At 44.3% G+C, this 20209-nt stretch overlaps 2 protein-coding genes across 8 annotated transcripts in view; one reads left to right on the top strand and one right to left on the bottom strand.

Moving 5' to 3' along the window:
• The window catches only part of MYMK (myomaker, myoblast fusion factor), a 45351-nt gene extending 28653 nt beyond the window's left edge, over positions 1–16698 (bottom strand). The window contains exons 1-4 of one of the 4 annotated variants that reach the window (XM_069986857.1): positions 16565–16698; positions 14983–15114; positions 13047–13180; positions 1855–2883 (exon numbers count right to left, since the gene is read on the bottom strand). In XM_069986857.1, coding sequence (XP_069842958.1) covers positions 1855–1944 — 90 coding nt within the window. In that variant the 5' untranslated portion in view covers positions 1945–2883; positions 13047–13180; positions 14983–15114; positions 16565–16698. Of the gene's footprint in view, positions 1–1854; positions 2884–13046; positions 13181–14982; positions 15115–15332; positions 15576–16564 lie in introns of those variants that run through there. The other 3 variants (XM_069986854.1, XM_069986856.1, XM_069986858.1) reach the window with 3 other exon arrangements.
• Positions 1–20209, top strand: part of ADAMTSL2 (ADAMTS like 2) — an 88326-nt gene that overhangs the window by 35537 nt on the left and 32580 nt on the right. For 2 of the 4 annotated variants that reach the window (XM_069986851.1, XM_069986848.1), the window contains exons 1-3: positions 13439–13513; positions 19296–19414; positions 19965–20107. In XM_069986851.1, coding sequence (XP_069842952.1) covers positions 19298–19414; positions 19965–20107 — 260 coding nt within the window. In that variant the 5' untranslated portion in view covers positions 13439–13513; positions 19296–19297. Of the gene's footprint in view, positions 1–13438; positions 13514–17661; positions 17743–19295; positions 19415–19964; positions 20108–20209 lie in introns of those variants that run through there. The other 2 variants (XM_069986849.1, XM_069986850.1) reach the window with 2 other exon arrangements.

Raw genomic sequence — 20209 nt, 5'->3', positions numbered from 1 at the left:
GCCATAGTTACAGTGGGTTGGGGGGCCCAAGCTTGGTGAACAGTCCATGGCCTTTGGTAAAGTTAATCCGCCCCTGGTGCTGATAGTGCCAGCGTCTGTCTCTACTGTACCACTATGTATTATTACACCCTTATTGTTATGACATTTAGAGTGCCTATATATTGCACACCTTGTGTAATACTCCATGTGGCCTATGGTGGCACTGTGAGAAAAATGAACACTTGTTGACAAATTCCTCCACTACGATCGCTGAGGGCCCTGTGATCATCTCGTTATCAGGGAACTCTTCTAACAAAATTGGATTGTCCAAAGGAAATTATAAGGCCATACGTGGTGAAATTAGAAGCACAATTAGTGACTGTATGATATTGACACATTAGTCTATAACTGGACCCGGTTCTGTAAAATGAACCTAACATTCCTCTAACAGTGAAGAAAAAACATCAGGAAAATCCTGAAGGAACACACAGCTGCATCCTGCTGACACGTCTTCCAAATTGTTCTCCGTCGGTGTCCTTCTCTGTACACACAGTGGTTCATTTACTTTTCGGATGATTGCTTTACACAGTGCCGTGGGGCTTTCCATTATTGCAGAGAACCAGCAGATATATGTTTGCCATGGCAAGTTAAGAATGACTCTGGTTATTTAATAGGCTGCCATTTAAAACAGCAAAATTACGAGACATGGGCTGAAATAAAGACTCATCGGTATGGATTTGTTGTTCAGGGGTCTGGAAAAAAAACTAGGTGAGAGCACCAGTAAGAGATTTAAAGGGTTATTCTGGCAAGTAAAATTCTTTAATATTTTTAATATTTGGCACAGGATGCTTTAAAATAAACATAGCCACCAATAAATTAGCAACCATACTCACCTCGCCTGATATCCTGCTGCTGTTTTGTTCTGGCGGCTCTCTACTGCTTTACGCATCTTTTGATGTACTGTTCCCACAGGAACTCCCAGACAGCCAATCACTGTGTAAGGCGGGTCACTGCTGAAGTAAATGATTGGCTGAGTGGGAAGTCTCTGGGGGGAGCAAAATGTCATAGCAAGCAGAGAGCAGCAGAAGAGACCAGGAGCTGACAGCACATCAACAGTGGGGGATAAGGGCAGGTGAGTATGGTTGCTTTTTTTTAGACAAATCTAGAAAAAAAAGTTGGTCGCTATAATAACCCATTTCATTGCTGTTTAAAAGATATCATTTGTTATAGTCAATGATCCAGCACACCCATTTAATGTTGGAATAAAGGGACAGCTTTTCTTAACCAAGTGCCATAAACCTTATGCTTAATTTGAAGGGCTTCATATCTTAATGGCAAAGGGATTGGCCCCAATGCAAAACCTGTAACAGGGCTCCCACCTGCTATGTGCCCTTTCACACACCTGCGCACGGTGCTGTAGGATGTTAACAAAGCTCATAATGACAACAATGGGCTGTGATATGTTATCTTACCCCTATGGTATCACTACCGTGCTGAGTATTAGCATGATGGTACCAATGGTACTGGTTTTAATGTTGCCCCCCCCCCCCCATTTATGCAGACCAGTCTTGTTTCCAGAATCATCTGCTTTCAGTTATTACATTGTTGAGTGATACAATTCTTCTGCACAGTAGAGAAAGCATAGAAGGGTCACTCATTGTACTCATCAAGTACTGGGCACCCATGCCAGCCTTCGCTCAGAGTGAGTATGCATGTGTTCTTTATGAGCTGCTATTAAACACCTTCGGTGGCGGCATATCTCCCCAAAAAAATAATAATAAAATCCATCATGCCCAACCCTTCTCTTTCCCAACACCCTCCATCAGAAGAGTCAAAAAAGCCACCATAGACATTAGATATTCAGGTGGTACTTACCATAGACATTAGATGGTGAGGCGATACTCCCGAAATCATTATTTCAACAATAATCATGTTGCACTGGACTTTAGCAATGTAGGTGATCATTGACTCTACACTCTTCTATGTAGACAACCCCCAATGTTTGTCATCATACACCAACCGGAGTGGATTAAGGTTGTGGGCAACCCTCATACTACCTCTGGGACCTAGATCCAACTAAAGGGCCCTATGGCAGCCTTATGTAGGTGGGTTGGCATGACTCTCTCTGAAGTCTATGGATGTTATGCTGACAGCCAAGCCACTGAGAAACACGAGTGGCCACCTCTTCAGCTAATTTTTGCTGGGACAGATCACCACAAGTCTACCAGGGCAGATAGGTATGGTGAGTTCCTTTAGGTTCCTGGTAATAGAAGCCCATGTGGCTTCCTTGTAGTCTTTGTACACTAACACATCACAGGTTTCTGTAGACAGCATCTTGAAGACACTTATTGTGAAGCTCCATTGTAAGACCAGGAACCATAATAAGTTTCCGCTAATTGCTTTCATCTGACTCCTCCATTCAGATATCACGTCACATGGGATTTACAGGCTTTCCAGAGAATGAAGACATTTCATTTTGTCTTTCAGATGTGTTTGATCGTCCAGTTGCTGTGAGAAAGCTTTATTTTGTCTCAGAAGCTGCTCCCGAAAGAACATCTGGATAAAATATTCTCCATTTTACAATGTAAGACCTAGAAGCTTAAAGCTGGCATATTCCCGGAGGTGGAAGTACTGCTGAATGAAGCAGCTCTGTTTTCGTACAAGACTTCCTAGGCTTCACGTGTCATGCCTCAGACGTCATACAGGTAGCAGACGTTAGATAATAAGGAGTTGTTCGCGTCCTATGAGTGGAGCAGAAACCTCTAGACCGATTCCAGGAAATATGTTGGAACCTTGCATGGCATTAATGCGAAAAATATGGTCTACTCATTGACAATTCAGATTCCGCTCATAATCATCAATTGAGAAACATTAGCATGCACCTCCAGTCGAATTACACGTTACCTGCATGACATAAAACATGGGATTCAGTCAACATTGTGTGCAATAGAAGAAGTCTTTCTTCAACCCCAAGACACTGAGCGGCGGAAGGAAATGTAGTGGGCGCCAGACAAGGAAGTCATGAGGAATGGAATAATTTACTAAAGGGATGGAAGGGAACCATGGTTGGCCGGATTTGGAATACTAGATAGTCCTCCTGTGTTAGTGACCTGTGTCCTCAATGCTTTCCTTACTTAGTTGGAAAATACCAACTCAGTCTCAGGAAGTTGCTGAAATAGGGGAAATCCTGGAGGAAGGACCTCAAAGATTGTTGGTTTTGGACAGGTTGAGGTACCAAGCTGGTTATTTGGTGGACCCTCTATCCTACCTATTGTGGATATATCCTTTGTTATTGGATGCCGGAGGGATGGCTCAGTAGTTTGTCTTTGCACTGTATATATGAACGGTATATATTTGATTATATCTACTGTATATACTGTATATATGATGCCTTTATCTTTCTGGTTATCAGGATGGGGGGGGGGGGGGGGGTTATGATACCCTGTGGCACTGCTGGGACATACCTCTTGTAACACCAGTGGTTGGCACCCACCGGCGTACAGTGTGTCAAGGCAACACCCCCACCAGGCCACTGCTCTACCTCCCCCCTCTCTCCCTCAGGCTTCTTTCTCTGGTCACTCTTGCTGCTTCCATCAAGGCTGCAGTCATTGGTCACGTGCATCCTCTGATTGCAATATAAAAGGCCAGTGCGTACCTCTCTAATGTGTCCTCCACCTGCTATCCTAGCATAACCTATTTTAGGCTGCTCTGCCCACGCATCTAGCAGCAGACGTCCAGCTTCTGCATCCCAGCAGGATAAAGGGTAAAAAACCCAGACAAAAATAAAACCCCTATTACACGCATAGCCTGATATTCGGGATAAGCGAGTGCCAATCTGCTAGACTATGCAAAAGAAGAGCCTGTGGAGCCTTATTTGAGAGTCTCCTGTAGGGAAACCACCAAAACCACTATATTAAGTGGCCCTATAAGTCAATGTCAGTAATGACAAGGGAAAAACCAAGGTCAGGTATCCCTCCACATACAGCTGTTTCGGGGTGTTGCCCCTCATCAAAGTGGAGCAGGATTCTGGCTAGGTGGGAGCAATGCCTAGTAGAGCCATAAGAGAAAGAGATCGCTGATCTCAGGGAGACCAGCCAAACAATAACACTGCTGGCTGCCGGTTAAAGCGCTAAATGCGGAGGGATATCTGGCTAGTCCTGTGTTTCAAGACTCTTAAATAAGGCTCCACGGGCTCTTCTTTTGCATATTCATGTTTCTCCGGGAGCAATTCACCTAGGATTTCACTGCATTGAGCGCTTTCACTGCATTGAGCGCTTTAACCGGCAGCCGGCATGATGGGAATTGTACTTTTGCAATAGGTGGAGGGGCGAAAGTTCCCCATCCCTGGTTTAGAGGAATGGTTCTCCTGGTTGCTGTTCAGGCCTGGTTGTCACTGAAGTGGCTATCATTTTAGCACTTGTACATTGTTAGAAAGGTCTGGCCACATAGTTATACTTGTAGGACTTATATTGTTATATATTTTTGCAAATACAGTCATGTAGCAAACTTGTCTCCTTCTCCTAATATGCTCCTCTTTCCCTCCCATTGTTGAAAGCTTGTATTCTAGGTTACAGACCACCACTCTGCTCTAAAAACAATGATCTTGCTGGTATACATATAGGGGGAGATTTATCAAACATGGTGTAAAGTGAAACTGGCTCAGTTGCCCCTAGCAACCAATCAGATTCCACCTTTCATTCCTCACAGACTCTTTGGAAAATGAAGGGTGGAATCTGATTGGTTGCTAGGGGCAACTGAGCCAGTTTTACTTTACACCATGTTTGATAAATCTCCCCCTTCGCGTATACATACATGTATATATGGTATACACATATATACATATATTATACAGTGTATATACAGTATGGGCCTCATTTATTAAGATTCTGTCCTTTTTCCCTGTTCTACTGTAGTTTGTGTCGTATTATTTCCCATCTAATTCACTAATGTGTCTCAAACCTAAATTTGTCGTTTTTTCACAAGACAAAATTAAAGCCCGGCCATCCCAGCGAACTAGAAGTGGCTGATTTTAGAATAGAAAACCTCTCCAAAAATATCAGTTTCATTAATAAATTTGTTGGTTGTGCCAGGTTTTAAAGGACACACCCACTTGTCAGATTTTTTGAGAAAAGTATGTGTCACACACCATTAGTAAATAAAGCAGAACACTAAACCACCAGGGAAAATGGATACACATAAATGGATAACATATGCCCCAATATCTCAATACATCTACATTTTATAGTGTCCCACTACGTGTTTTCTTTGTCTTCTTACTAGAAAGCAAAACTGTGTCACTCTGGCAAACCGTGGAGGCCAGCTGTCCAGACCCCTGCTGCAGCTCAGTATACCTGTATACTGAGCTGCGCCGTTACCGTGCAGCAGCACTGACAGCACTGGCTCCCTCCCTGTCAGTCACTCTTGTCGCTGCAGCGGTCACAAGAGGCTGCTCTCTGCCTTTGGTTTCGGCGCTCGAGTGACTTCACCATTGCAGTGCGACACCCGGACCCAGGTGAGTATAAGTGTTTTTTTTTTTTTATGTTATATGCTGCATGGGAGGGGGAGAGCGCAAAGGGGGGCTACATGGGAGGGGGAGAGCGCACAGGGGGGCTATATGTTTTAATGGGAGGGGCAGGGTATATACTACAGGGCGAGAGTGCACAGGGGGGCTACATACTACAGCGGGAGAGCGCACAGGGAGGCTATATACTACTGGGGGAGAGCGCACAGGGGGCTATATAATACTGGGGGAGAGCGCACAGGGGGCTATATACTAGAGAAGGAGAGCGCAAAGGGGGGCTATATACTACTAGGGGAGAGCGCACAGGGGGGCTATATACTACTGGGGGGAGAGCGCACAGGGGGGCTATATACTACTGGGGGAGAGCACACGGGGGCTATATACTACAGGGGGAGAGCGCACAGGGGGGCTATATACTACTGGGGGGGCACACAGGGGGGCTATATACTACTGGAGGAGCTATATACTACTGGGGGAGCAACAGGGGGGCTATAAACTACTGGGGGAGAGTGCACTGAGGAGCTATAAACTACTGGAGGTGCAACAGGGGGGCTATATACTACTGAAGCAGTCACCCCCTTTGTACCTAATTTCAAAGGGCCGATGAGAGAGAAAAAAATGCCAGTTTTCCCACTACTAAGCATCAATTCTGTATGTAAATAGTTCAACAACGTTTCTGAAAAGTAACAAAACACATTTACTACTGATGTTCAGCTCGGACCTTCACCTGACAATAGACCCCGGTAAGTGGACCTTCACTAGGTCTAGCTACACATACGCTTCCTTGTTGATTGTGACAGCTTCCTTTAGTCAGTTAGTTAGTGCCAGTGTTCCTGACACTAGCCTCCCAACCCTAATGGGTTGCTAGACAAGACCCCTAGGGAAACCATAGACTAGGAAGTCTTCACCCTTGCCAATGCCGAGGACAGACTACCTAAAACAGTAGAACACAGTGCCAGAAAGCCACTCTCTACTCACAAGCGCTAAAAGCCAGCTCCACCCAGAGCAGACACCTGGGACTCGTACTACCCTAGAGGACAGGTCACCCGACACTGTGGGGCAGAAGGTGGTTAGGTAAGATAACTGGGACTCCATACATGAGTACGAGGAAATTCTTACGAACACTTCTTCAACACTTCACCACATCCCGGCAGAGTACCTAGTACATTAGGCAAGGGCCCTCCAATCCGGTCCCTGACATCTACTACTGTTTCTTCTAGTAACTCACCTATCTACCTGTTGGAGTATTATTGCTGATTATTTTTGCACTAAGTACTTGAGCACTTGAGCGGGGATATGTGGAAAAGGAGGCACGTTTGCTAAATCAGTGCTGCTCCCCATAAGGCAAGGGGGGGTTAAGGCTGGTGTACGTTGTGTACTTCGTCTACGCCAGGGGCGAAATGTGAATAAATGTCTCCCTTTGAATCTATTTTTGTCTGTGATTGTCTTTGAAATAGGAACCATTTTTAAAAACCCACTCTCTTTGTGAATGTGCATAACAAGGTACCACTTCAGAAGATGTCATCTGCATCACCTGAACAGCATGTCATTTGGACCAATAGAGTATGTAGTCTGATGGCACCTTTACGAATCATGTACACAGTGACCCCACCAGCAGAATAGTGAGTTCAGCTGTGGGGTATAATACAGGATGTAACTCAGGATCAGTACAGGATAAGTAATGTAATGTATGTACACAGTGACCCCACCAGCAGAATAGTGAGTGCAGCTCTGGGGTATAATACGGGATGTAACTCAGGATTAGTACAGGATAAGTAATGTAATGTATGTACACAGTGACCCCACCAGCAGAATAGTGAGTGCAGCTCTGGGGTATAATACAAGATGTAACTCAGGATTAGTACAGGATAAGTAATGTAATGTATATACACAGTGACCCCACCAGCAGAATATTGAGTGCAGCTCTGGAGTATAGTACATGATGTAACTGTATTTTTTATGTTCTAAAGAAAGGAAATGTTAGTAACTTTTAAAAGTGGCAAAGATAACAAAGAGGTTCCAGTGGCCCCTGGTGAGAACCTGGTGAGACTCTCCTCTTTGGACTCCAATATCGGGCACAGAAGATGACAACAATTCTAATAGCACAATCTATTCTGGGTACTATCACTTTAAGATACTGTATTCCATACGTCCCCCCCATTCTAGATATGGTGCAGATGAATTATGATCGCTCCCGGATTAGAAGGGTCCGAGGTCTGGAGTAATTGTAATAGAAGGTTCTAGTTACCAGATAACCATCCAGACAGTGTTCTTGATTACAGGCAAACATCAGCTCCTTGGGTTGTCCTCTAGAAGATTGTGGCCGTTCTATGACTTTGATACAGGCGGGAAGTCTGTGTTTTATGTCTGAGTCTTAGGACTAAATAATATGTTTATCGGTGTGATTTGCTGGTGATAATGGGAGTGAGGGATGTGGTGGATAATAGTGGAGACAGGGGGAATGGTAATAGAGGGGGCACCGACCTGTCTCTTTTCCCTCGCAGACAACAATTACATACTATTAAGTTTATTTATAAAGCTTTATGGCCGTTCCTTCCCAAAACTACAATTTGGCTAGTTTTATAGTAGTTTCTGGTTATGAAAACAATTGGTCCCGAGGAGGCAAAAAGTTTTATTGTTACCCCTAGCAACCTGTCAGGTTCCAGCTGGAGGAAATTAAAGAGTCAACGGTGTTTGGTTGCCATGGTAACAATGAAACTTTTTTTTATAATTTTTAAACAAAATTTTTTAAAGCAAAGGTAAAAGAAGTCAGAGCTCTATCAAACTATAGACAACCTGAGAGGGACTCCGCATCCTCCCTCCTATGTAATGTCAGGTAGGGGCAGTTTAGGGCACGTATAGGGAGGCTTCAGCAAAGCTACAATTTTTATCATGCCTGGACAGCCAAAGCTTTGACATGATGAGAATTGTGGTTTTGCAGCAGCTGGAGGGCAGCAGGTTCCCCATCCCTGGTTTAGGGGGAACACAACTGCCCATGGATATATTGACCCCAGAGTCGAACTTAGGTTGCATTTACATGCAGTTGCAGACAAACTACAGACCCATTTGAATGATACCGTTAACATGGCTGTACCTGTTATGGGGACGCAAACCATGCTGCAATAAAACTGACAGATCCTAGTACGGATCCACAATGGCTAACGAATGGGTCTGCGTAATGTGAACAGTCACGGATACACAACTACGGGTCCGCAGCTATGGACAGCCCTACAGACGTGTTCACACACTCTTTTTTTTTATTTTTTATTAAAAAGCAGCAGAAATAACAGAATGACAGCAGTTTTTTGGCCTTCTTTTTGGCCATTTTTCTGCCTTTTATCTTTATTGCTATATAAAACCTTTTTATTTGAGATGTTTATATTTCAAATTATGCGCCAAAATAAGTCCAAAAACCAGCCATATTTTGATTAATAAAGGCTTAAAGGGGTATTCTGACTTTTGAAAAGATAGTAATTTATTGCTGGCCAGAAAAAAAAAACTATACATACTGGAAAAGGCCAAACAGATGCTGCAGCAGAACTGCTGCAGGGGATCGGGGGTAGGTAAGTATAGCTTTTCCGTTTTCATATAGCCTTTTTTGCCTGTTTTTAAGCTATAAAAAATCTTTTTGGCAAAACTAGTAAAAACTAATTAAGAACATATGCAAAACAAGTCCGTGGAGCCTTGGTTGCGAGTCTCAAAACACGGGATAGCCAGATATCTCTAGCCTGTTGCCACGGGGTGCCTCCATGATGGGGAGAGCACCACACCACCCTGATAGGTAACCCCTAAAGACCCACTCCGTTGCGAGTATTGGAACATAAATAGGGAAACAACAGGGTGGCCCCTTTTGTCAATGTCTAACTCAAGGTGCGAGTATTGCGATCATGACAAGGGCTTGCCAAGGCAGGCTTCCATCCACAGACAGCGGTTTCGGGGTATTTGCCCCTCGTCAGTGTGGAGTAGGATTCTGGCTAGTTGGGGCAATGACAAATCAACCAACAAAACACAGTAATCACTGAACTCAAGGAGAACAGCGAAAAAAATTCCAATGAAGTACTCAATTAAGAGTCTCCACTGATGCCCCCAAAAAACAGGGGCCACCCTGTTGTTTCCCTATTTATGTTCCAATACTCACAACCCAGTGGGACTTTAGGGGTTACCTATCAGGGTGGTGTGGTGCTCTCCCCATCATGGAGGCACCCCGTGGCAACAGGCTAGAGATATCTGGCTATCCCGTGTTTTGAGACTCGCAACCGAGGCTCCACGGACTCTTGTTTTGCATATTTAAATTTTTGGGGGCATTGCGTGTTGCAGTTGGATCACTTGGGCACTTGTCACGGTGGCCAGGAGTGGTGTTGGAACCCACCCCTGGACACAGGGTCACTGCGCTTGAGGTAAAAAGGGTTAACCCAAGTGTAAGGTGTAGGTGTGGTACTCGACCGGTGACGTGCTTGTGTTGTACAGTTCATCTAATGATGTAAGTGTTGTGAAGCCAGTGCCAGTCCAGCACCCAGGTGTGATGTTGGTACCTGCTTTTTGTTGTGGCTGGCTGTACTCCCCAAAATGATTGGTGACCTGCTGGGCTGTGATGGGTCCCTTGGGCTCCTGTCATGGTGGTCCTGAGTGGCAAATGACTCACCCTGACTATCGGTACCACCACCCACAGAAAGGGAAAAAATGACCCAAGGTGTGTGGCAGATGCAGTGTTAGGTGCTGGTGCAGAGGAAGAGATGACCCAGTCCCAGTGAATAAGTAGAACAGCTTTACTGTGCAGTCTCTGAATAATATAAAGCACTTTGGCAGCAAATGGATAATCTTTGTACAAGTAATAGTGCTCAACTGGGTCTGTGCTGCAGAGATATTTGAAAGTGCTGAGTATAGTAGTGGTAGCTGTATCGGTGCTTGGAGAGTTTAGAGTAGAGTGGAGCAGCGTAGAGGAAAGAAGTTTGTCAAGACAGTCCCAAACCAAGGTAATACTGTTCTCTGCTGAAACTTTTAGAGAAATACTTGAGACTTGAGAGTGCAAAGTTTACTTGTACCTGTGTTTAGACTAGTGTCTGACCACCTTCTGCCCCACAGTGTCGAGTTTCCCGTCCTAAAAGGATGATACAAGCCCCTACCGCGGTTACCTGGGTGAAGCTAAGTGTCCGAATGTGTCCTGTTTACACCTGCACTGCGAGATAGGATACGTAGACCTTCTGGTATCTTTGTCCTATCCAGGCTAGTTCCTCTGTGAATCAGGATATTGCTCTGCACTTTGCAGAGTGGTTCTTGGCATGGGTTAGGATGATCCCTGACTTTCTCCCTCTTGTAATGTCTAGCACTGCATGTTAGCTACATTAGATAGACTAGAAGAACTGAGTGTCTCTGGTCACTTCATACACGTGTGTCTAAGTTAGACTGTCCCAGACAAGGGTCCTGGCAGAGCCAGGCCCTGGCTTGGCTACAGCAGGGACATCTGCTCTGTGTGTCCTTCTTTCACAAGAATTGAGATCAGACTGATGCAAAAAATCCCCCCCCCCCCCCACCAAGTGACTACTACCTACAGAGGTATGTAAAAAACCCTACGCAAGTGGTGGAAAGGAATGTGTGCAAAGAAGAGAAGAGAAAGCATAGGTCAGGAACAAAGAGTATCTCTATTAGGCAACAAAAGTACATAATATATGAGAAACAGTGACCCTTTCTTAGGGCCCTATTCCACGGGCCGAGCAACAATGTAAACGAGCTCCGATCTGCTAGATCGGTGCTCGTTTACTGGGCCCATTCCACGGCCCCAATGATCGTGAAACAAGGGCGGCGGCCGCAGCGTTTCCGGCCAGTGATTGGCTGAGCGGTCTGTAAGTTCAGACAGCTCCGCTCCGAAGCCGATGCTGCCGCGCGGGACCAGGAGAAGCAGACCTGCGCCTGGAAAGGTAATCTATGGTTCTGCTGAAATCGTCGGTCGCGGCCACGCACCGCTATTCAACCGTAGCGATGCGCTGGTGGCAAACGACGATTTTAGGTCTGAACCTAAATGAATGATCAGCCGATGACACGATCATCGGCTGATCGTTCTCTCTATTCCACAGAGCGAAAATCGGCCGAATGGGGCCAATTTGGCCAATTATCGCTCCTGTGGAATAGGGCCCTTACCTCCAGCTATACCATACATAAGAGCTTACTCACAGAACATCTAGTGGTAAAACTACAAAATGCTACCTTCATCACCACTTAACCTAGAGAAAAAAGCTTTTGCGACAGGTGTGACATAAGAAACACCTGTGGTGGGACACTACAGTAGGTGCAGGTGCAACGACACAAAAATAAGTCCAATGGCTTGACCAAGGTAACTTTCTTTACTGGAAGAACTTAAGCGCAATACAATACAGTTGTGGTGATTACTTTAAGAGCAGGTGCAGGTGATAGAGGAAGAGAAGACTACCAGTTGAGGTAGCTTGAGGAGTGAGTATGGGGACTGTCTTGGGGGCCTTGTCCAAGTAGTAGTAAACTGTGCCGGGATGAGGTTTAGTTCAAGTGTTCAGTAGAGAAGAATACTCGTATTCACGTTTAGATGGTGTGCTATCTGACTGCCTTCTGCCCAACAAGTTCAGCAAGTGACAAGCTGGGTAGTACGAGACCCAGACCTTTACAGCTGGGTGTAGCAGACTTTCTGAAACTTACCAGAAGAGCCGTGTGCAGTCAGTAGGATATGTCAGCTTCAGCTATTTGTCCTACTGGGGTCATTACCTAGCTGTGGTTACTGCCCTGAGAATATAGGAGAGGGATCCCAGGCGTGGAAAAGGTTTCCTCAGAGGGCGGCTTCCCCCCCTGAGGGTTTAGCACTGCATACTGGAGCAGGTTACTTACATAAAAGAAGCTTTCTGGATCTGTCTCTGTGGTCCCTGACAAGGGTCCTGGCCTGGGCCAGGCCCCGCCTCACTGCAGCAGGTAGTCTCTCTCTGGCTGTCTCTCTTTATCATAAGCCCACTAACAAAAGACCACTAACAAAGACCTCCCACCAGGAACTGACCTCCCTTTTATAGCAGAAACTAAGCTTCTCAGTGATTGGTGGGGTGGTGGAAGAGAGGAGAAAGAAGAACTGTAACAGGTGGAAAAGTGAGGGAAAGTACCTGCACCTGTGATTGGTTAAAACAATAACATTTGACAGTAAACTGTTAACCCATTCCCTTCAGCTGAATTTGATAGAAAAGGCATATAAGCATAAAGCAGAGAGTGACACCTAGTGAGGAAAATACATACAACAACAACTCCTTCATCCTCTTTGTGAGATACCTGACAGAGGCAGTTTACCCAGGTGAAACTTAGTGGATCACCCGTACCGGGACACTGCAGCAGTATTATCAGAGCTCTTTAATGAAGACTTATTTGGATATGGTATAATATTAGTGTACTATATATTATTACATGGGCAGTAAACCAGTGGCACTATATGGCAGCATTACGTGGAGTTATAAGAATAACTATCTATGCTGGCAAGCAGGGGAGGCTCCACTTTGCTTATTGTTCTGGTAGGAGAGCCCCTTTAAATAGCAGCTCTGCTCACTTTCTGCAACACTTCTCTCTCATCACCCCAGCAAGAATTGTAAAGCAGCCTAGAAGAAGCCCAGAATCCTGCACGTCGGCTCAGTGGTTAATGCTTTGTTTAGGAGTGATGTCAGGGCAGACAGCAAGACAGACCTAAACAAAATGATAAAGGCATTATTACCATGAGAGGGATGCATGGTGGGGGGGAAAGGGATGGAGAGAGGGGGGTATGGGGGTCTGGGAATAGGGGCTGTGGGTGGAGAGTGTGGAGCAGAACAGGGAAGAAGGAGGGGGCTATTATAGAGAGTCAATGAATAAACTCTGAAGGAGGAGAGAAGACAGGAGAGAGTGAGGTTGAACTGTGGGTCTAAGTGTGAATTCCTGACAGTCTGTCTGACAGCAGCTATAAAAGAGAGGAGCAGTGACTGGGGCGGCACAGACGACACAGACAGACACACTGCCAGGGACAGACAGACACACTGCAAGGTACTATTATAATCCATTCCACTCAGTCTGTGTATGCTCAGGAGGAGAACTTCTATACAGATGTAGCAGAGCTGGATTTACCATTGTGCATGGTGACATCACTGTGCACTATCATCATCATCTGCAATGAACTAAATGGAAAGTTAAGATCTGCTACATCATAATTTTATATATATATATATATATATATATATATATATATATGTCAAGAGTGTATAATTGTGTGGGCACCTGTCATTCAATCTTAGTGTCAGGATACTCCACCCATGAGCATTGGGAATGACTGCTCCAAACAGGTAAGAACATTCAAGAAGGAAAAGAAGGGGGTCTTACTTAATTGGGTCTATATTTGTAAACTATTGTTCCCTGGCATCAGCCACTTGTGTTCTATAATTGTATGAATGGTGTGTATGAATGTCCTGTAGCTGGAGGAATATCTTATTCATAACAGATATTACCTCATTCTAGGGTGACTGTCCCTACCCATGGAAATTTGTTCCATTGGTCAGAACAGTCATTAACCTGCTCGGTCTCGGTTGAAAGCTTAACTCTTCTTAGCACCTAAAAGAATTATATAAGTTCTTCCCTAATGTATTCCATAGTCCAATGCCCAGGGTTCCAGGAAGCTATGATTTATGTTGCTGTTTGACAGTCTTCCCGTTGTGTATCTCCCTGTAGCTTTTGTAGTCCTGAATTGTTGGGTACCTGCTCCAAAGTACCATATAAATGTATATTTATTATGTGTACTATAATGACAACTATATTTTACCCATGTAAATAGTACTGTATGACCTGTCATATAAGGGGTGTGAAAAGTTTACTGTGTCATATCACACAAGGTAAGGACATTGAAAATTCCCAATGATCAGCTGATCACTGTGGTTCAGGCTCATGGAAACCTCCACAGTCAGCTGACATTGACAGGGAAAGTTTTGTTTGGCCACATGTTTCTCCTGCAGCGGCCACTACAGGTGGAATGTAGCATGACATGGCTAATAAAAAGGAGTCCCCAGTGTCCGCTCTACAATGTGGACAGAAGGGATCATGTGACATTCAATTTAATGTTAATAATAGAGTTGTCACTCATTTCAGTTATGGGGAAAACCTAAAAAAAAAAAGTTTGTGTTTCTAAGAATTTACTTTTCTCATTGTTGAAAAATGTTATTCAAATGACCTAAGTCTGAAAACATATGTATCTATGACAGTCTAAAACCTTAAAGGGGTTTTGCAGAAATTTGTGATTGATGACCTATCATCAGTAACTTGTGTCGGCATCTTACCAATGAGATATTGGTGACCTAACCTTAGTATCAACCACTAACTGCAGAGTCCTAGAAAACCCCTCTAAAAGTCAGTGTCACTGCAGTTATCCTCACGTTCTTCCACCCCATTACTACCCCATGGGGGCAAGGAAACTGAAATGAGCAGCAAAGCCTTCAAATAGAAATGAGAGGGAGAAATTTACTTACTCCGGTCTGTGTTACCCACAGCCTTTGTGAGACACGAATATATCTTTAGAGATTTCAAAGAAATACGTAAGACTAGGAAAATCTAAGAGTCCGACGCATTTCACCCAGCCGACATCATCGGTAGAATTTTACCTGTGGGTGAAAGAAGTAAAGATTGTATGAGATTACAAAGAAGATGTAGTGTGTGCCGCCATTGCTTCTGGTATACTGGGTGAGATCCTCCCCAGATTTTTAACCTCCTTGAATCATGTTGGGTGCAGGCATTTACATTTTGTAAAAATCCTCTTCTTTTTATTACTCTTTATATTATTATTATTTAGCCGCTTACATTCAGGTCTTTGTGCACTTACTTCTCTAGTGAGCGAGCAGAGCTGCAGTGTAAATCAAGGAAGAGGGATACTAGCCTGAGATGAGGAGAACACTGGAGGAAACCTTAGACTCACATTAGAGCAGAGGGTGCTATCCTCTCCGTATGAAGAGACCAGTAGTGTAAATAACCTCTTTATAATTTTTGTATTGGGGCCAATGGGACGTTGAAGTCACTGAAGGGCCTTCCTAAATGCCAAGGTTTACTGGTAAAAGCACCAGATTGTATTGGAATGGTTGCTTAGCAACAGAGAGCAGGGCCTGTAGGTGCCACTCCTTGTTATCAGTGTTGTCACTGATGTCCAGGAGACACTTGTATATTCAACAGCTCCATTCACAGATGCCTCTAAGATAGTATAGATAAGCAATGGGTCAGGGCATCCTTTGCGAGAGTTTACTTGCCTTCTGCCCAGTCCCTCTTCCCAGTCTCTATTGTCAGTCTGGGGCTGGCCTGCACTGACTGACGTGTTAGACAGGGTGGTAACTAAGGATAAAATGCCTAGCAACCGCAGTCTTTTCAATGGGGTTGTCAGACAGCAACCAATCTTTTTCATATTATTCAGGTCAATTAAAGAAAGATGTCCACTTCCTCAAAATAAGCTGATCATTGGTTGGAAAAGGAAACCAGGCAAAAGGTGTTCAATTTCCCTGCAGCGCCCCCAGAGGGGAGGTGGAGAATTACACTATTTTCCTGGAATCAATACCCCTCCAGAGGAATAGAATAGCTCTTTATACCTGCTGTCTGCTATTATTTATAGATGAGGGTCCTGAATAGGTCCTGACCCCCTTCTATTCACTCCCACTACCCCCTAATAATATGTGAAAATGGAATTTCTAAACCAGACAAGCCCTTAAACTGCTAGTGATGTTTTTATGAGGCTTTGATATATAACATAAAGGGAGCGCAGTCAATGTTCAGGATGTGACCCTTTAGGTTTTCTTCCTGACCCCTGTCCTACATAGGACCACCCTAGGAGTTGATTATATGACTTCATTTTAATAGGATCCAGCGCGTTTCACTTCGAGCAGCACGCTCCAAGAAGAAGAAAATTGGACAGCGCTACCCTAGAATAATATAGGAGCAGAGTCTCCAGTCATTCCAACATTTTTTACCTCACACTTAATAAATTGTCTGAAGGATCCCCACTTAATGGCCCTACAACAATATATTGTTAACAACATTGAATGGCTGCTCTTTTATAGGTTCTATCCCCACCGGTTAATCCGTGCGTATACTGTTCCTTTGGTGGAGGTTGCAGCCAGCTCCTTAAACTGCGGCTGTTCAATTCTCACTCTTTCCTCCTTGAAAGTTCATGTTAGACGTCGCACTAAGCAGTGTTTCTTGGCCCGCTCCCAGATATGTCTGGAAGACCTAATGAAAAGCAAGTGTGGGAAGACACTGAGACACCTGTCCGCCGAGGAACCGGCCAAAACCTCTGGGCTGAAGTTCATCAATGAATTAGTGTGCTTCTCAAACAATCACTTAGGAAAAGAGACGCAAGAAGGGGCGAAGGTGGATTAATGCTGACTGACGACCACATGGTTTATAGGACGGTGGAAAGGGAGGGATATTAGTTTTAAAGGAATACCCCGGTAGGGACACATAGGGGCAAATTATACTGGATGTGCACCAGAAATGGTAAATAGCTGGTTGGCAAATTGGAGCGATACACTATACTGTAAGACATTGGGATGTCACACAGGAGAAGGGCATCATCTGCTCGGGACCTCCCACTATTACCCATCTCAACGCATTTCATGTCTGATGGTTCTATAAGCCCTGACAAAGAATATCCCAATACATGTCATGTCTGATGGTCCTATAAGCCTTGGCAGAGAATATTCCAACACATTTCATGGCTGATGGTCCTATATACCCTGATATAGAGTATGCCAATGCATTTTATGCCTGATTGTCCCAAAAGCCCTCACATAGAATATTCCAACGCATTTCATGGCTGATGGTCCTATATACCCTGATATAGAGTATGCCAAAGCATTTTATGTCTGACCATCCCAAAAGCCCTCACATAGAATATGCCAATGCATTTCATGGCTGATGGTCCCAAAAGCCCTGACATAGAATATTCCAACACATTTCATGTTCTATAAGCCCTTATAGAGAATATGCCAATGCATTTTGTGTCTGATGGTCCCATAAGCCCTGACAGACAATATTCCAACGTGTTTCCATTTTTGTCTCCAATTCCTCAGGTGATACAAATAGGGGTTCGAAATACATCTACCACAATGTGTTAAAGGACCGGTATATTACGATGAAGTACAGGATATTGTCTCTGGTGTCCTATGAAGGAAACCTGTCAGCAGATTTAGGCTGTCCCAACTACAGGCAGCATGAAATACTGACCGGCTCCTCCATTATAATGACCTACTGTATGTATTAATTCTGAAATGCTGTCACCTTTTGGGGAAAACATACTTAACATATAACATGGCATGAAGAAAAGTGTCCACGTTGCGTCTCCCCTCCGGTTTCTCTGTGATCGGCATGGTTTGATTGACACATCTCTCTATATCTTGGAGCACAGAGAAGCTGGAGTGGGTTTAGTTCTTTATAACGAATGAGGCCATTGGTGTTGCCCATGGATAGGGTAGCATGAAGATACTGTCATGTTCCCTTAAAAATCCCTTTGTTATACACCATCCCCTACATCCTTGCACTAGGTATAGCATGCTGTATCAGTTTTCCTTTTTCTGGTCACACAATACCTATAGTTAGGGCTGCGCTAATGTCCATTGTTGGGCAGCCAACCAAATTTAGCATAGAATTTCCTAAAAATTCCAAACCCCTTCTAGACAGTTTATTATTCCCCTATTGACATGAAAGCTTTTTTTTCGAGGAACACTTGAAGAATGACCATTTGTTCTGGTGATTCGGGGTATTTCATGGGTGGAGGCATCGCTTCACACCGTGAGATGATCCTAATGCGCACATGTTTGTTTGCTTGTTTTGAGAGCTGATGTACGGAAGTGCTTGTCCCATGACACCACCTTCTGACTGAATGGAGTCTGTGTTAAGGCTGGCCTCGACTCCTCCATGTAATAGTAGGATTTGTTTCCTAGTCAAACATGCTGTGGCCGGAGATGAAAACTTGACCCCAGGGCTTTCTACCTCAGCTGGGTGTTCAATGCCAAAGGAACAGATTTTTACACATCTGGCCTAGATCTTTCGTGAAATTTACTAGTACATTTAGGTCGTTGATGATGGTCTAGTTTCTTAATTTTTTTTTCTTATTTTTAAATTTTTATTTCATTTTTGAAAGTTAAAATTTAAGTAAAAAAAAAAAATTAAACAGACTTTTGCCATCATGAAACATTTTTGGTGCCTTATTACTTCTAGACCTTCCCTGTCCTGATTCTAGACCCCTCTGTCCCGATTTGTTATTGAAAGCCTAGACAGCCAGGAATCCCCACTGCTCTGTTCTTAATGGGGGGGAGCATTGATGACCACCCTCTTGGCTGTCTAGGTCCTTGTTAGTATATCAGGCTCTGAAACTAATGGCACCGATAGTATGTTCCCCATGTTTGGTCGAAGCAGATTACGTGAACAAAAAATTGCTGAAGGATAAAGTCTTGTGATCGTTGGTGACTATGCTTTTTCACTATGATAACCTGACAGAGTCTTTCGCCAGTGGAATTTGTGGGACCTCAGAGAGGGAAAAGTGGAAGACAATAGCTCAGCACCACCTCTCTGACTACTTACCTGTGCAGATGATAGAGTCCCTTTAAGACCCCTTTGTGGAACCTTAAAGTGGCAAGAGTTGTCCCGTAGGTCGAATCTGACTAAAGTTCAAGTAGTCCTGAATTGTTTCTTAGGTCTTTCTTAGATCCAGAGTTCTTGGGTAAAAAAAAAGTTGCAATACGGGAAACAACTAAGCTGGTATCACTTGGGAACGGCCTCAATGAACCTTTTTATTTTCTTCTAGAAATGAGTTTTGCCCATAGGAACCTCCAACCCGTCCTATTTATTACCAGACAAAGCCTGAGCAAAGCATGGATCCCTCTTCTTATACTTCTAGGAAATGTCACATTTACTATCACACAAGTGAGTATATTTCTTGGACCCCGCAAAAATTGGCTCCGTAAGTAAATGCCGGATGGGCCGGGACTAAATGCTTTAAAGGCTCCCTGTCATTTAACAAAACTTCTGATATGTCAGACATGTCAAAAGTTTTGGTTAAATGGGGTATGGATGCTCGGAACACCACCGGACCACCGATCATAAGAACAAGAAGGGAGAAGACTGCGGCTGTGTGCTTCGCTCCACAGCTCACTGTGATCTCCAGGTGCACCATAAGGGCTGTATAGATGTAAAATGGAGCCAGTTTAGCGCAACTGGATGGAGATGACAACGAGCTAGGGAATGGGCCGCACAGCCAAATGCCTCTCTCTCCTTGTTCTAATGATTGGCGGGATCCGAGCTGTAGACCCCAACAGATCAGATAGTACAGTCATTTCTACATTGTATTGTTTTATTATTTGGGTTCTCTATGGCACATAATGAGTGGCGATGAATGGGACTGCACAGGGCACCATAGAAGCCATTGATCTGCTGAGTGCTTACTTGTTTCATTTTCTTCTCATACACTGATCAGGACATCGCTCAGACGTCTAACAGCCTGGAAGATGGGGCAGACGTGACAACTTTCTGGTGGGGGGAGTGGACCAAATGGACAGCATGTACTAGAACCTGCGGAGGAGGTGTCAAGTCTCAAGAAAGACATTGCCTTAGACAAAGGTATGGAAGCTTAAAGGGGTTCTCCACTCACTAAACACAGTGACTAGAGATGAGCACGACTTGAGCATGCTCGAGTTGGATCGCTCTGCATTTGAATACCAG

Source organism: Dendropsophus ebraccatus, chromosome 10 (genome assembly GCF_027789765.1).
Source record: "Dendropsophus ebraccatus isolate aDenEbr1 chromosome 10, aDenEbr1.pat, whole genome shotgun sequence".
NCBI classification, from domain to species: domain Eukaryota; kingdom Metazoa; phylum Chordata; class Amphibia; order Anura; family Hylidae; genus Dendropsophus; species Dendropsophus ebraccatus.
Note: the sequence above shows the minus strand (reverse complement) of the source record. Positions and strands in the feature narration are given on the sequence as shown.